This window comes from Nomascus leucogenys, chromosome 18, assembly GCF_006542625.1.
Source record: "Nomascus leucogenys isolate Asia chromosome 18, Asia_NLE_v1, whole genome shotgun sequence".
Taxonomy (NCBI): domain Eukaryota; kingdom Metazoa; phylum Chordata; class Mammalia; order Primates; family Hylobatidae; genus Nomascus; species Nomascus leucogenys.
The window spans coordinates 91,764,944-91,780,636 of record NC_044398.1 but is presented as its reverse complement, the minus strand read 5'-3'; the positions used below and the strand labels follow the sequence as shown (position 1 = coordinate 91,780,636).

General features: G+C 57.3%; 1 protein-coding gene across 1 annotated transcript in view; it reads right to left on the bottom strand.

Moving 5' to 3' along the window:
* Positions 1–15,693, bottom strand: part of LOC100607258 — a 153,954-nt gene that overhangs the window by 13,702 nt on the left and 124,559 nt on the right. Inside the window, 13 exon segments of the mRNA XM_030797618.1 lie at positions 154–338; positions 3,165–3,262; positions 3,340–3,524; positions 4,705–4,900; positions 5,049–5,141; positions 5,356–5,540; positions 6,416–6,584; positions 9,495–9,659; positions 11,284–11,445; positions 12,454–12,582; positions 12,684–12,797; positions 14,248–14,388; positions 15,019–15,140. Coding sequence (XP_030653478.1) covers positions 154–338; positions 3,165–3,262; positions 3,340–3,524; positions 4,705–4,900; positions 5,049–5,141; positions 5,356–5,540; positions 6,416–6,584; positions 9,495–9,659; positions 11,284–11,445; positions 12,454–12,582; positions 12,684–12,797; positions 14,248–14,388; positions 15,019–15,140 — 1,944 coding nt within the window.

Below are 15,693 nucleotides of genomic sequence, written 5' to 3'. Positions count from 1 at the left end.
GTGTAGCCTCAGCCCTAGTCCCACAGGACCTTGGGAAGTCCAGTAAGCTCTGGGCCTGGCACTGTGATGCCACTAGCCTATGGAGGTTTCTCTGTGCCTACCGGGCAGGGGGCTCCCAGGGAGGAGGGTGGCACAGCCCGGGGCAGGACTCACATTCCCAGGGGCCCGCCAGCAGGCGGCGTCTGAGCCAGTAGTACTCAGCCAGCACGTTGGCCCCAGACAGTGCTTGGAGCGGCCGCAGCAGCTTCTCCTCCACGAGGTAGCTGGTCACCCGGGCCACGTCCAGGGGCTTGTCCCCCGCAGGCAACAGTGGCAGCGTCACCACCACTGAGCGGTTCCTGGAGGGAATGCAGAGAACAAGTCACTGTGCCTGCCCGAGCCTTGCTTCCCTCAGCTGCAGAGGGGAGCTTCTAGGTCCGCAGAGAGAGCTCTGCAGTGGAGAGCATGAGGGTGCCTTTCAGGGAGGGGCTGTCCTTGTTTTGGGAAATCCCATCATGAGATGGAGGAGGACAGAGGCTGGCATGACAGCGGAGGTGGTGGATGATGCCGGGGGACGAAAACAAGCTGCCCCATTTTGAGGACACAGATGTCCGATGTCATGCCCACTCTGCTCCATGGGTCTTGGGCAGCATGGGCTTATATGTGTGGGGATGCCGAGGACAGGAGCTGGGAGGTCTAGGAAATTTTGTTTTGTTTTTTAGGAATCGCATTCTGTTGCCCAGGCTGGAGTGTAGTGGTGCGATCTCAACTCACTGCAACCTCTGCCTCCCGGGCTTAAGTGATTCTCCTGCCTTAGCCTCCGAGTAGCTGGGACTACCGTCGCCCACCACAACACCTGGCTAATTTGTGTATTTTTAGTAGAGTTGGAGTTTTACCGCATTGGCCAGGCTAGTCTCCAACTCCCGACTTCAAGTAATCTGCCCACCTCGGCCTCCCACAGTGCTGGGATTATAGGTGTGAGCCACTGTGCCCAGCCAACAGGTCTAGGAAATTTCTCCAGTTTAGGAGAGGACTGAAACTTTCTCGGATCTAGAGTAGGGGTCAAGCCGGTGAGATTTGAATGATCACAGAGATCTCAGCTCACGTGGGGGTGTAGTGGGAAGACAAACATTTCATACCCTGTTGTTGATGGGCCAGTAGAGAGGGAACAGTGGCAGGTGGCCTCACTTGCTTACTTCTAGGAACCCAGAGGCCCTGCAAGCTGGGGGCAGGAAGCAGCCTCAACTCCCTCTCTGCCGCCTGAATCCATGTTTGGGCACCCCCGCCTAGCAGTGACTGGATCCCACTCACCAGGTAGGTGAGTAACCAGGCAGGTCTTTCTTCAGCCAAGCCAAACCCCCCCACCCCGGGAGCTCTTCCCTTCATCAGCCTCCATTCTGACTGCAGGAAGGCAGGAGCAGGAACTTATATCAGAGGGAGCCTTTTCCCCATGATGTGGGTTTAGTCCCTATTTTACGGCTGGGGAAACTGAGGCACAGTGCACTGAGGCAGAAGAATCCTAGAGGCAGAGCCGGATTCCAGATGTTCTGCAAGGCCACCAGCATGGAAGAAGGAGCTGCCTCCCTGCCTGGAGCCCGGTTCCTGGTGGGCCTCGTGCCTGTGAGGGGAAAGGATACTGGGTCCCCAGGTCCCCGCTCTAAACTGGGCTCCCTCCTTCTATCCACTACCCCCATGTCCTCAACACAGGGGCCAAAGGGGCCTTTTAAAGTGAAAGGGCGATCACGTCCTTCCTAGAGGTCAGAGCAGAAGCCAGAGACCACCTAAGCCCCTGCTACCCGCCTCCCAAATCTTGGGAACTCGCAGTCACATCCACTCTCCCTGGCAGGCATTCTGCTCCAGCCCTGCCAGCCTGATATTCACATAGACGGGGCTGGGCTCGGTGGCTCATGCCTATAATCCCAGCACTTTGAGAGGCCGAGTTGCTTGAGCTCAGGAGTCTGAGACCAGCCTGGCTAATATGGTGAAACCCCGTCTCTACCAAAAATACAAAAATTAGCTGGGCTTGGTGGCAAATGCTTGTAATCCCAGCTACTTGAGAGGCTAAGGCAGGAGAATCACTTGAACTTGGGAGGCAGAGGTTGCAGTGAGCTGAGATCACACCATTGTACTCCAGCCTGGGCCACAGAGAACAAGACTCCATCTCAAAAGCAAACAGGCCAGGCACATCCCTCTCCCAGGCCTTTGTGCAGTGGTGACCCCCACCTGGAGCGCTCTTCCCAGGCTGGCCCCGTGGCTCTTGCTGAAACTCTACCTTCTCCTCAAAGCCAGTCATGGCCACACCATTTCATAGGATCCACGCCCTCATCTCACCGATGTCCCTTCTCTAGCACTTGCCACCTAACGTATAGCTCAGGGGTGGTAAATGGTGACCAGTGGGCCCCAGCCCGTGGCCAGCTTCTGCACGGCCTGCAAGTAAGAAGGGTTTTTGTATGTTTAAAAGATTATTACAAAACAGGCCAGGTGCGGTGGCTCATGCCTGTAATCCCAACACTTTGGGAGGCCAAGGCAGGTAGATCACCTAAGGTCAGGACTTTGAGACCAGCCTGGCCAACGTGGGAAAACCCTGTCTCTACTAAAAATATGAAAAATTAGCTGGGTGTGATGGCACGCGCACCTGTAATCCCAGCTACTGGGGAGGCTGAGGCAGGAGAATGGCTTGAACTCAGGAAGCGGAGGTTGCAGTGAACCAAGATTGTACCACTGTACTCTAGCCTGGGCAACAAGAGCAAAACTCCATCTCAAAAACAAAAACAAAAACAAAAAAAAACGATTACCAAACAAAAGCAAGGAAATGTGACAGAGCCGAATGGCCTGCTTAAGATGTGACTCTCAGGGCCTCTGCAGGGAGCTGTGCAAGCCCTGGTGTAGATGACTTCCTTGTGCTTCGTGTCTGAGTAAAAGTGAGCTTCCTGAAGGCAGGGTCAGCCTCAGCCACTGAGCTCTCTGCAGCTCCTAAAATCCTGCCTGCCCTGGGCCAGTGCTCACGAGGTATCTATGGAGTGAGGAAGAAAGCCCAGCTTCCTCATCTGTAAAACGAGGAGAGAAAGAAGCCTCTGGGCAGGGCGGTCACAGGAGTCAGTGTGTCGGAGGGTGTCAAAGCATTCAGCACTGCACCTGGTATGTGGCAGGCACGCAGGATGCGCTACTCTCAAACCCCGAGTTACCTGGCCGACAGGCTGTACAGGTCCAGCAGGGGTTTGCAGAGCCTCTTCAGTGCCCGTGAGAATGTGGCCTCAGCCCAAGACAGCATTTGGTGGGCGGCCTGGAGAGGGAGGGGACAGTGAGAGTGGCTCAGTCATCCTCACCGGCCAGCCACGCCCCATCCTTGCTCTCACTCACCAGCTCCAGGGCTCCTTTCACGGCCCCCAGGGCTGCCCTGATGGGCCTTGGACACCCATCGCCTGGCATCCCGGGTACCCAGGCCTGCAGCCGCCGCATGGCCTCCTCTGCCCGCTCCCGCCACACCTCCTCCAGGGGCCGCAGTGTCACCTCCAGGTAGGCATCCTTCAGTGTGGCCAGGGGCCCTGCAACAGGCAGCCACCACCCACCATGAGGCCTCAGGGCAGGTCTGAGAACCAGCCGTGCCCAGACAGCCCAGGCCTCGAGGAGACAGGGCCTGTTCCTGGGATGAAGATGTGGGGAGCTGGGGGAACAGGAATACAGCCGCGGGCACTGGAGATTGCAGGGGAGATGTCAGAGCACGCCTGAGCCTTCTCTGCAAGGCCTGCTTGGAAGGTTGTCTGGGAACTTGGACTGGGGAAGGGTTCCCTCCAGTCCTAGAATTGATACGAGGCTCCCCGCATCTGAACTGTTTGTACAAACGTGGTTTATGCTGGACCCTTGCTTGCCTCCTAGGAGTCTGACAGTGTGGTCCGCACCAAGCAGCACCTGCCAGTGTGGCAGCCCCCGATAAAAACCCTGGGTGCTGAGTCTCCCAGGAGCTGCTCTGGTGACAGCTGGGACAGCTAAATGCATCCTGTGTGAAAGCGTTGGGACTGGTTCTCCCCGGACTCCGCCCCAGCCCCCTTCCCTGTGCTGACACTCCTGCATCCCCTCACTATAATAAATCACAGCTGTGAATAGCACTGTGAGCAGTCCTGGGGCATTCCTCCCAATTCACTGCCCTGGGGGTGGTCACAGGGACACTCTGACACAGCAGGGAGGATGCGGAGGTAACATTCAACAGCCAGTCAGAGGGATGCCCACCCTGGCGCTGGGCAGGGCCTTGGGGGCTCTGTGCTGTGCTGGGCATTAGCCCTGGATGGCAGAGAGGCCAGAGGTTCCCAGTCCTGCCAGGAGGCCAGTCAGGGCAGCAGGTGTGAGCTTTTAATGACCACATGGCCACATTGAGCTCATCGTGGAACCAGAAAGAGATGCTGTGGCAGTGAGCTTCACAGAAACAAGGCTGTATACTCAAAAGCAAGCAGGTGGGAGACTGAAAAAACCTAGGCAGCAGGCATAAGGGAGATGAGCTTGGAGACCCTGTAAGAATGACACAGCAGACCAAGAAAAAACGAAGGCTGTAGATCTGTAAGAAATAAGGCAGGGGGCTAAACACAGCTGGGCTGCAGGCCCATGGGAAGCGAGGCCATATTTCTGATCAAAACGGTGCCACAAGCCAATGTGAGCGCTTAGGGCCCCGGTGGGGGCGGTGGGGGGGGCATTGATTTCTGCACGGGATTGAGCCCTCCCTCCCGCACTTACATTCCAGCTCCTCCCTCAGCTGCTCCAGCCCCTCCAGCAGCCACTCCAGGTAAAGAGGCAGGTGCTGGGTCAGTGCCTGGCTCTGGGCCCACACAGTGGCTACTGCCCAACCACTCGCCTGCATGGCCTCCTGCCCCGCCTGGGACAGCTGCAGAAGGAGGCCTGCCACGCCGTCCAGGGTGCCTGCCGGCTGCACCTGGGCAGGGAAACCGAGGCAGAATCAGGTTGAGGTCCAGGGCAGAGAGAGCCCCAGACCCTCCTGCCTGGTGAGTGGGGGCTACAAGCCAGGCCAGAGGGCGACCTCTCCACCCTGAGCCCCCACCCTCCCCTCCTGTGCTACCCACCAATTGCTGGAACCTTCTCACAGAGGCACCCAAGCCTTGAACCTTCTCTTCCAGCTGGGCTTGCACCTGGGAGCCAACTGCTGCAATCCTGGACTGTGAGGACAGAGGAAGAGGCTGGGGCCTCGTAGGAATGAAGTAGACACAAGCTTCTCGGTGCCAGCGGCAGGTGTGGGCCTCACCATGGGGTTGTCTGCCCTGGTTTCTGCGCACAGCTAGACCCCAAGGGCTTGGGGCTCCTGGCACGGGGGCCTCTGCCCAGGGAGAGAACGGTAACCCCTTCCCTGTATCCCAGCCCAGGCCCTCTCACCTCCACATGGCCCAGCAGGACCCCCTGGCAGCTGTGCATGGCCAGCAGGAGGCTCTGGTTGGCAGCCTGCAGGGTCAGGCGTCCCAGCAGCTGGAAGGGCTGCCTGCCATCCTGGAACAGGACCTCCGCCTCGGCTGTCCGCCCGTGGGCACATGCCCGCAGCACCACACTCTCCTCTGTGCCCCCTGGAGCCAGAAAGGGACCTGCTGGTGCCCCCACCATGTCTCTAGCTGCCCACTCCTCCTCCACCGCTTTGCGTAGCTCCCCACTGCCCCAGGCCAAGCCTCAAGGCCCTAGGATTTGAGAACCTTGAGCTGCACCACCTAAAGCAACCTGAGCCACCCGAAGCCCCCTCTTCCGTCCCCTCCCCTGACACAGCAGTCAGCTAGGGATGCCACGAAGTCTTAATGGGGTTTCCTGCGGTTTTTTTGAGACGCCAAGGCAGGAGTACAGTGGCAGGATCACCGCTCACTCCCAGCAGCTGGGACCATAGGAACTCATCACCCCCACCCCACCAGGTTTTTTCGTTTTTGTTTTTATTTTTTGAGACGGAGTCTCGCTCTGTCACCCAGGCTGGAGTGCAATGACACGATCTCGGCTCACTGCACGCTCCGCCTCCTGGGTTCATGCCATTCTCCTGCCTCAGCCTCCTAAGTAGCTGGGACTACAGGTGCACGCTACTGCGCCCGGCTAATTTTTTGTATTTTTAGTAGAGATGGGGTTTCACCGTGTTAGCCAGGACGGTCTCAATCTCCTGACCTCGTGATCCTCCCGCCTCAGCCTCCCAAAGTGCTGGGATTACAGGCGTGAGCCACCACGCCCATTCCCCCCCTTTTTTTTTTAAGTAGAGACGGGGTCTCACTATGTTGCCCAGGCTGGTCTCGAACTCCTGCGCTCAAGCAATTCACCCATCTTGGCCTCCCAAAGTGCTAGGATTACAGTTATGAGCCCCTGCGCCCAGCCCTGACTTCTGAGATCTTAACGCCCAGACCCCTGTCCTTTCTTGAGCCAACAGGGGCCGTGGCCCAGCTAGCTGAGCTGGGACCCAGCCGCCACTCACCCTCCTCATGGGCCACAGAGGCCTGGAGACAGCTTGGGGCCCGGAACACAGACAGCCTCACTTTCTCCTTTCTGTTGTCCACATTTCCCTCCAACCGGACCAGGCCTTGAAAAGTCGAGGTGGAGACACGGCCCAGCAGGCCAACCCGCTGAGCCTTGGAGCCACGAAGCTGGGAGGGGGAGGGCAGAGGCCTGAGTGGAGCCTGGCCCATGCCCTGTCCCTGGTCTCTCCCCTGCCCGCCCCAGGCTCAGGAAGAGGCTGGCTAGGGAGGCTGCTGTTGGACCTGTAGGGAATCAAGGGAAGGCACAATACCCACGCCCGATCTTCAGGACACCAGGTTCCCCACGCCATATCCCTACCGAAGGCTCCCAGTGCCCCATTACAGAGAGCACTTATGAAAATACTCCGGACCAGGCTCAAGGGCTCACTCCTGTAATCCCGGCACTTTAGGAGGCCAAGATGGGTGGATCGCTTGAGCCCAGGAGTTTCAGACCAGCCTGGGCCACATGGCAAAAACCCTGTCTCTACCAAAAATACAAAACTTAGCCAGTCTCATGACAAATACTTTAATTTTTAAACATACCCATCTAGGACCCCAACCCAGCAGCAGCCTCCCACAGGTGGCTTAGAGATGGCTGCTGCCCAGGCCCTACCCGGACACTCTGATTTAATTGGTTTTGGGGGCCCCGGGCCCTGGCATTTCTAACATTCCCAGTGCCCTGGTGTTTCTGCTACAGCCCAGGCTTTCCGAGTTTGCATGGGAACCACCGCAAAGGTCTAAGCAAGTTCAAGGAGACATGGGCACACCTGGCATAACACCCCAGGCACTGGGCAGTTTACCTAAATGCCTTCATGGCATGGCAGGGACCAGGACAGGTGAGTCTAGAATAGGGTGGGAGAGAGGCTCAGAGGCCCCCAAGAGAACACAAGCCTGGAGGAGGCCCTGCAGGGGAGGGACCCTCAGCTACCCCGTATTCTAGTCCAGACACTGCAGCTAACAAGCTGTGCACCCTTCAGTAAGGGTATCACCCTCTCTGGGCCTCAGCTCCAAGATCTGTAAAATGATACAGAACAATGGTTCACAAAACTTAGCAGGACTTATGAGTGTGTGTGCGTGTGCATGTGTGTCTGTTAAGGGTTGAATTTTGTTCCTCACATAGGCTGAAGCCCTAATCCTCTACACCCGTGAATGTGGTGTTATTTGGAAATAGGTTTTTTGCAAAAGTAATCAAGTTGAGGCCATAGTGGATGAAGGTGGGCCACACACCCAGTGAATGCTGTCCCTGTGAGAAGACCATGTGAAGATGCCACCCAGAAGGCAGAGAGTGGCGTGATGCCACCGCAGCCGTGGGTCCTGGCAACCACCAGAAGCTGGAGGTGCTACGGAAGGATCTTCCCTAGGATTTTGAGAGGGAGTGTGGCCCTGCTGACAACTTGCTTTTGGATTTCTGGCCTCTAGAACTGTGACACCATACCTGTCTTTTGCATTAAGGCTTCCAGTTGGTGGCAATTTAATACAGTAGTCCTAGGAATCGAATACAGGTGCTTACTAAACATGCAGAAGCATGTCGATCTCTGAGGAGACCAAGTTGGTAATAGGGCTACAGCCCAGGACCCCTGTGGAATTTAACCGAGCACAATGTGATCCTGCCAGGCAGGTAGGGGCAGGGGACGGTCTGCAGACCACACGGAGTTGGCCCTGGATGGCTCCCAGCATCTGAGCTCAGCCCCGCTGGGTGTCATTGAAGAGCAAGGGCCATGCCTGCCTCTGTGCAGCCTGGGTGAGTGCCTGACCTCCCTGAGTCTGTCCCTCATCTGTCCTGGGGCCACTGGGTTGGGGTGAGGAACAAACAAGGCTGGGAAAGCCTTCTGACCACTCCACAGACCCCAGAATGGAGCAAGTGAGAAGAGGTCAGAACAGTTGTCCCAAATAAATCGGGGACAGGGAAGCAAGAGGACCGGCCTCTTGCCGAGCATCCACCATGGGTTCATTCCCACGGCTCCAGTTCCATCAGGCATGGGGCTTACGGAGCCAGGGGCAGGCAGGGGCCTGGCTGGAAACGGGGAAGTGACAGTCGGTCCCGGAGAACAAGAACCTTGGAAGGAGAAGCTCCTTTGAAATGGCCATGGCTGCTGAACTCAACCCAGAAATGCCATCCTCATCCAGCTCGGACGGCGGGAAGGGAGGGAACTCCCCTCTCACAAGCACCTGCTACATGCAGATGTTGTACAAATGTGTTTCCTCCTAACGATTCTGCAAGGGAGATGGCATTTGTTCCCATTTGACAGAGGGAAAGACAGGCGCAGCAAAGGAAAGTCACGAGGTCAAGTTCACCTGGCCAGGGAGACAGAGGAGGTGGATGAAAACGCCGAGAGAGCACCTGCTACGTCACATGCCTTGGCTATGCAGGCAGCGGGAACCGGTATCCAGACTCCCAAAAACCACCCTGTGAAATATCTGATCCCCTCCTACAGATGAGGAAACACATGCTCAGAGAGGTTCCTTCCTGGCATCACCTGGCCAGGTCAGGGCAGAGTAGGTATTGGAGGCCAACTCTGCCCCTTCCTACTTCCCAGGGCTGCTGGGAGGAAGGACAGGGAGGAGATGGTGCCAGTAATGGCTAATAGCAAATACTTACGTAGCAGCTGTTTTCTCTGAGGCACTGCTCTAAGTGATCTATGCCTATGAATATATTTAATCCTTGCAATATTAACCCCGTGGGAGATAGGGCCAGTACAATAATTATACCCTTTTTACAGGGGAGGAAACTCAGGTACCAGGAGGCAGCTGGGCTGGGATTCAAACTTGGGCAGCTCAGCCACTGCCTCTCTGTTATAGGAAGGGCCGGGTGTTGGGACTGTGGAGGAGCTGCTTTGTCTCGGCGCCAGGGCCAGGCCTGGTGTTCCCCCAACCCCAGAGTGAAGTTCTGGCCCCATCCAGAATGCTGGTCTGCGGTTCCTCAGATAGCCACTAGATGGCGGGGCCGCCCAGGCAGTTGGGAGCCTGCTGGCCAGGGAGGAACGGGAGGGAAGCCGGGGCATCTTCCCCGGGACTGTCAGCCCCATCCTGGCTACCGACCTCCAGCGCCCCGGAGAAGTCAGCCGAATGAGGCCTGCTGTGGTTTTGGAGGGTCAGGCTGAGATGCAGGCCGTGGTCTGGGTCTGGTGCGAGGCCCAGGTGGAAGCGGGAACGCAGCAGGAGTCCACCCTGGCCCAGGGTGTGCTCCCCGACGACCAAGAGGGCCTGGGACGAGAGAGCCTAGGTGTGAGACAGGCACAGGGAGCGGCAGCTTCCTCTCTCCCCAGACCCCTGCGCCGAGAATGCAGCAGCAGCTGCCACCTCCCAGCCTCCACACCTGTCCCAGCTCACAGCTGACCTCTAAGAAATGCAAATCAGATACCGTCCCCTAAGACAAGCCCGGCTCTAGCATGGCCTGTGGTCTGCTTTGTTGTCCCAACCTCACTTCCCTTGCTCCCTCCGTAAGGGCTGCCCCGTGTTCCTCAAGGCAGAGTCGTGCCTTAGGCCCCTTCCCTCTGCAGGGCTCACACTCACGAGTGATGCCCCTTTGGCAACCCCCTGCCCCCTCTCTGCTTCATTCCTGCACAGCGTTTACCACACCCTGACCATAGACCATGCATCTCTAGTTTGTTGTATCTTCCTGGCCCCACTGGAATGCGCCACCGAGGAGGCCGGCACCTAGGCTGTCTCTTTCACATCCAGTCCCTGCGCCTAGAGCACAGCCTGGCATAGGTGAAACACACAAATGTTTTCTGAATGAACAGAGGAAAAGACAAGGGGTGGGAAACTATGGTTTGTGGCCGAATCTGGCTCACTGCCCACTCTTGTAAATACTTTTTATTTTGAGACAGAGTTGTGCTCTGTCGCCAGGCTGGAGTACAATGGCACCATCTCAGCTCGCTGCAGCCTCTGCCTCCCAGGTTCAAGCGATTCTCCTACCTCAGCCTCCTGAGTAGCTAGGACTACAGGCACGTGCCACCACACCCAGCTCACTTTTTCTATTTTTAGTAGAGATGAGGTTTCACCATGTTAGCCAGGATGGTCTCGATCTCCTGACCTCGTGATCTGCCTGCCTCGGCTTCCCAAAGTGGTGGGATTACAGGCATGAGCCACTGTACCCGGCTTGTAAATACTTTTACTGGAATACAGCCATAAGGATTCATTTACATATTGTCTATAGCTGCTTTCACAAGACAGTGGTAAGAGTTGGTTGTTGGAACAGAGAATGGATGGTTCATAAAGCCTAAAATATTTACTGTCTCTTTACAGAAGAGTATGGGTCCTTGGGATGGAGGGAGGGATGGATGGACGGACGGACGGATGAATGGATGCAAGGGAGGGAGGGTTGGAGGATGAATGGATGGAGAGGGAGGGTACGTGGGAGGGCAGATATAGGGGGATGGATGGAAGATAGGAAGGAGGATGGAAGGATGCGTGAAGGAATGGATAGATGGGTTGGTGGATGGAAGAACCAATCAACCAGCTACCAGCCCCAGGAGGGGAAAGGGGTTGAGGAAAAGGGGTCCCAACACCTCTCCTCTGGGGCAATGATGACTACAGCAGCTCTAACTTATGTGCCCGGCACCAAGGCTGAGCATCACGTCTCTCTTAAGTCTCACCATCACTCTACATCCTGGAAGCTGCTGCGCCTTCCTCAGATGAAACACCAGAGGCTCAGAGAGGAAATGCGCCCTGCCCAGTCACCCAGCAGGCAAATGGCAGAGCCACCACGCTGGCGTCTGGCTGCCTCGCTCACACCCCTGCATTCTGCGGGCACCACCCTCCCTGCTGCCCCCCTCACCATGGGTCCCTGGTCCTCCAGCTGCCCTCTTCTGCAGGGAAGACTCACCCTGGGCAGGTCACAGAGCCCCAGGTGGAGGGAGTGCTGCAGCCAGCGTGCATAGTCAGTCTGTACTTCTCCCCAGAAGCTCTGACGGGTACAAGAGGCCCCAAGGACGTGCTCCAGCGTGGCCTCCACGATGATCTTGTCTGGCTGAGATGGCCAATGCCTCTGGAATGAGAGGGCCCTTGGGTCAGGGGCTCATCACTTAAGAGAATGCCCATGGCCAGCTGCAGTTGGAGACCCTCACCTAGGAAAGAGCATGTGCCAGGAATGTGCCGTCAGAGCTCTCATCAGCCACAGTACCCCCTTACACTCGGGCAGGATTTTTTTTTTTTTTTTTTTTTTTTTTTTGAGACAGAGTCTTGCTCTGTAGCCCAGGCTGGAGTGCAGTGGCACAATCTTGACTCACTGCAACCTCTACCTCCCAGGTTCAAGCGATTCTCCCACCTCAGCCTCCCAAATAGCTAGTATTACAGGTACATGCTACCATGCCTTTTTTTTTTTTTTTTTTTTTTGATTCTTTAGTAGAGATGGGGTTTTGCCATGTTGGCCAGGCTGGTCTCGAACTCCTGACTTCAGGTGATCCCCCCCACGCCTCAGCCTCCCAAAGTGCTGGGATTACAGGTGTGATTCACCATGCCCCGCCCGTGGCAGGATTTCTGCTGTGAGCACTTAGGGGGCCATGCCTAAGAGCGCCTGGGGAACCCAGGTGGGAGGCCCAGAGGAGGAAGGGGTTTCCAGGGCCAGCTCTCCCCGTTTCTCCATGGCCTGGTTCCTGCCCCAGGCTCTCCAGAACAGTGCTCGGCCCCATGAGGAGCCCTATCAGGTAGTGATGCTGGAGGAGACCAGACCTCATGCCTCGGGGAACCTGAGCTCCCAATCTCCCTCCACCCCCTCCTGAGAAGCCCCCTAGCATCCCACCTCCTTCCCCATCTGTTCCCAGTATCTCGGGCTGGTCCCCTTGCTTTTCTTGTCTTCCAGAGCCCTCACCACATCCCAGTTAGGAAGGGAACCATTTCACAGATGAGAACACTAAGGCTCACAGCAGAGAAGTGAGTTGCCCAGGATCCCGCAAGCACTGGAACCCAGGACCGCGTGGTCCCAGAGCTGGACACCCCTGTGGCAAGTGGAGCCGCCTGGGGGTTCCCTGCCCAGACGCTGCTCCCCAGACCTCACCTCGTATGTCAAGTTCTGCCGCATGCGGTGTTGGCCCCAGGACAGGCCGAGCTGTTCAACGAACACAGCTGGGGTCTGCGTGAAGGCCCCGCAGGCCTGGAAGGTGTTCAGGCCCCAGGTTTCCTGGAGCTGATAGGGAATAGAATAGGGTACATGACCTGGAGGGCCAGCTGAGAAGCCTGGAGCGAGGGGGAGCCCCACACTCGGTGCAGCGGTCCGGCCCCACATACCTGCCCCAGGGAGGCGGCCAGGCAGCCGTCCCAGGCAGTGCTGTGTGCTGAGGACCCGTCAGCCCAGGTGAGCTGCAGGGTCACAGGTTGTCCTCTGTTCCAGGTGAGCTGCACCTGCATTGGGATGGGAGGGCAGTGGTGGGGAAAGGGGGACACATGGGGGAGAGGAGAGGCTAACGGCACCCCCACACCCCATCTCTGTCGGGAAATGAGAGGCTAGGGAGGATGGAGAAGCTGGTGCCCCTCCCCCAGATATCCCTAGAGGAACTAGGATGGAGGGTGGAGAGACTGCCCTGCCCACCCCCATCTCTGGAAGAGCCCAGAGCCATTCCCAGGCTGGAGACTGAAAGCATTTAAATGAAAAAAAAAAAAAAAATGCCTCATCCCCAACACCCAGACTCAGCATTTCCAAAGACAGAAAGCAATCGTGCTCCTCACTGGGGCCACCAGGGCCATCATGATCTGTCCCTGCCCATCTGACCTCGTCTCCCTGTCACCCATCCCTCCCAGTCACTCTGTTCCCATCTTATTTCCCTTCCGGCCCTCCCTGAAGCACCTGGCTCATTCCCACCACAGGGCCTTTGCACAGGCTTTTCCTGCCACCTACAGTGCTGCTCCTCCAGCTTCTCTGAAGCCCGTCTCCTTCCCATCCCGGGGCCACCTCCCCGATGAGGCCCTCACTGACCACCCCCCTTACAGTAGCTGCCCCACCCACCTGCCTGGTCACTCTCAATCTCACGTTTTTTTTTTTTTTTTTCTTCTGAGACCGAGTCTCACTCAGTCACCCAGGCTGGAGTGCAGTGGTGTGATCTTGGCTCACTGCAACCTCCACCTCCCGGGCTCAAACGAACCTCCTGCCTCAGCCTCCCAAGCAGCTGGGATTGCAGGCACACACCACCACACCCAGCTAATTTTTGTATCTTTATTAGAGACAGGATTTCGCCATGTTGGCCAGGCTGGTCTCGAATTCTTGACCTCAAGTAATCCACCTGCCTTGGCCTCCCTCAGTGCTGGGATTACAGGCAGGAGCCATCGTGCCCAGCCCCTCTTTACTATTTTTCATTGCTTATCACACCTTCTGATTTTTTAATTCATTCCTTGGCTTGAATTCTGGAGAGCGTCTTTTGCCTGCACACAGCTGGCCTGTTGTCCGCCCTTTCACAGATGGAAAAAACCTGAGTCTCAGAGAGGCGATAGGAGACACCTGAGGTCCCCCAGCCAGACTGGAAGCCCAGCTCCTCACTCAGTCCCTGAAGCTACCACTGAACAAGCAACTGTAAATGATGAATCAGAGATGCCTGTACCCGTTTCCCACATTAAAATGTGAGCTATCTTCAAACACTGCCTGGTATACAGTAGGTGCTTAATGAGGTATTGATAAAGGAACGATTGAATGAAGGATCCCACAGATCCCCAGGCTTCAGGAAACTATGATTCTGGAGAAGTCCTTGTCACTGACGAACACTCTCTCCTTCTCCTACCAGAGGTGCCCAGCCCCACAGGCTCAGCCACGTGGCTCCCACCTCCAACCCCAGCCAAGAGCACCTGGGACATCCTCGCTCACCTGCCGGCTCTGCCTGCCGCCCCTCCTCTCAGCAAGGCCACTGGCCTCAGCTTGCCGCCAAGAGAGGTTGAACGGGTGGGCCAGGGCCAGACGGGTGGCGAGCTCACTCTTCCCCAGCCACAGGGAGGAGGAGACCAGCACCTAGGGAGGGAGACAGACTCAGCCGGTGCCCTTGCCCAGACAGACTGCACCTCTTTCCCACCCGCACAGACCAGCTTCTCCATTGAGGTCAAGGCTGCAAAAGGGCACGTGGCTTTGAGCACAAAACCCCATCCCTGTGCGAGGCCCTCGGAGAGCTCAGCCCATTTCACAGAGGAGGAAATCAAGGCTTAGAGAGGACAAGATGGAGCGAACACAGGACAGAGATGGGACTGGAGGTCGCGCTTCTCCTCCACTGTCTTCCCTTAGCTCTGTGGCCCCGGGCAGGTCGCTGCACCTCTAAGTCCTTCAATTTCGTCATCTGAACACGGGGCTATTAATAGCGCCGAGCAGATGGGAGGCTGATGTGTGGGTTCACGCACAGAACCTATCACGGGATAAGCATTTAGGGCCTGTTAGCCACCGTCACTGCCGTGGCCGTCAAGGTGTTGTGGGGACCCAGGTCTCCTGCTGCCCTCCCAGTGCCTTTCCCACAGTCCCTTGGGGATGTGGTACAGCCTCACTGGCCCCAGATAAGGCTCCTCAGGCAGGGGAGGGCCCCAAAGACCCCGCTCAGCCTGCAGGGTGGAGTTCAGCTCTGCCCCAGGGTCACCTTCTGGCCCTGACACCTACCTGGTCCCTGCCATCCCAGCCGACAACCAGGCCATCCCGGTGGCTGCCACCCGAATGCTCTGAGGACAGGCGGAGGCTGCAGTGTTGCGGCAGGGGGAGGTGCAGCGGGTGGGTGAGCTCCACTGAGTGGGTGAGGACACACACAAAGGGTAGGGCATGTGAGCTGAGGTCAGCAGCTCCAGGCCCAAAGGGGTTCAGGGGACTCAGCTGACGCCACTGCCAGCTCACGCAAGTGGCCACTCGGGGGCCACACAGCCAGATACTTTTCACAAAAGTCAGAAGCTACACACTCACTTTGTCACCATTACCACTCGACACCCTGCAGTGTCCCTGTGGGAGCCCTGTAACAATGAGACTCTGAGGCTCCTCCAAGAGGTGGCATCTGCCTCCCCAGCCCTCGAAGCTGGGCTGGCCTCGTGATGTGCTAATAACATTCAGCAAAGCTGACCGAGCGCCAGTTCTAAGCCCAGGCCTTAGGAGGCCTCACACCCCGCTTCCTCCCTCGAACCCCTGTCCGGCCACATGAGAACAAACGCTGCTGGCCTGTGGGCTGGTGCCACCTGGGGTTGGGGAGAGCCTGGTTTCAGCTCAGGATGTCCTAGCGCAGCTGACAGCCAGCCCACCCCTGGGCAGGCCAGAGAGCCCAGCTAAGGACAGCAGAGCTGCCCGTTCACC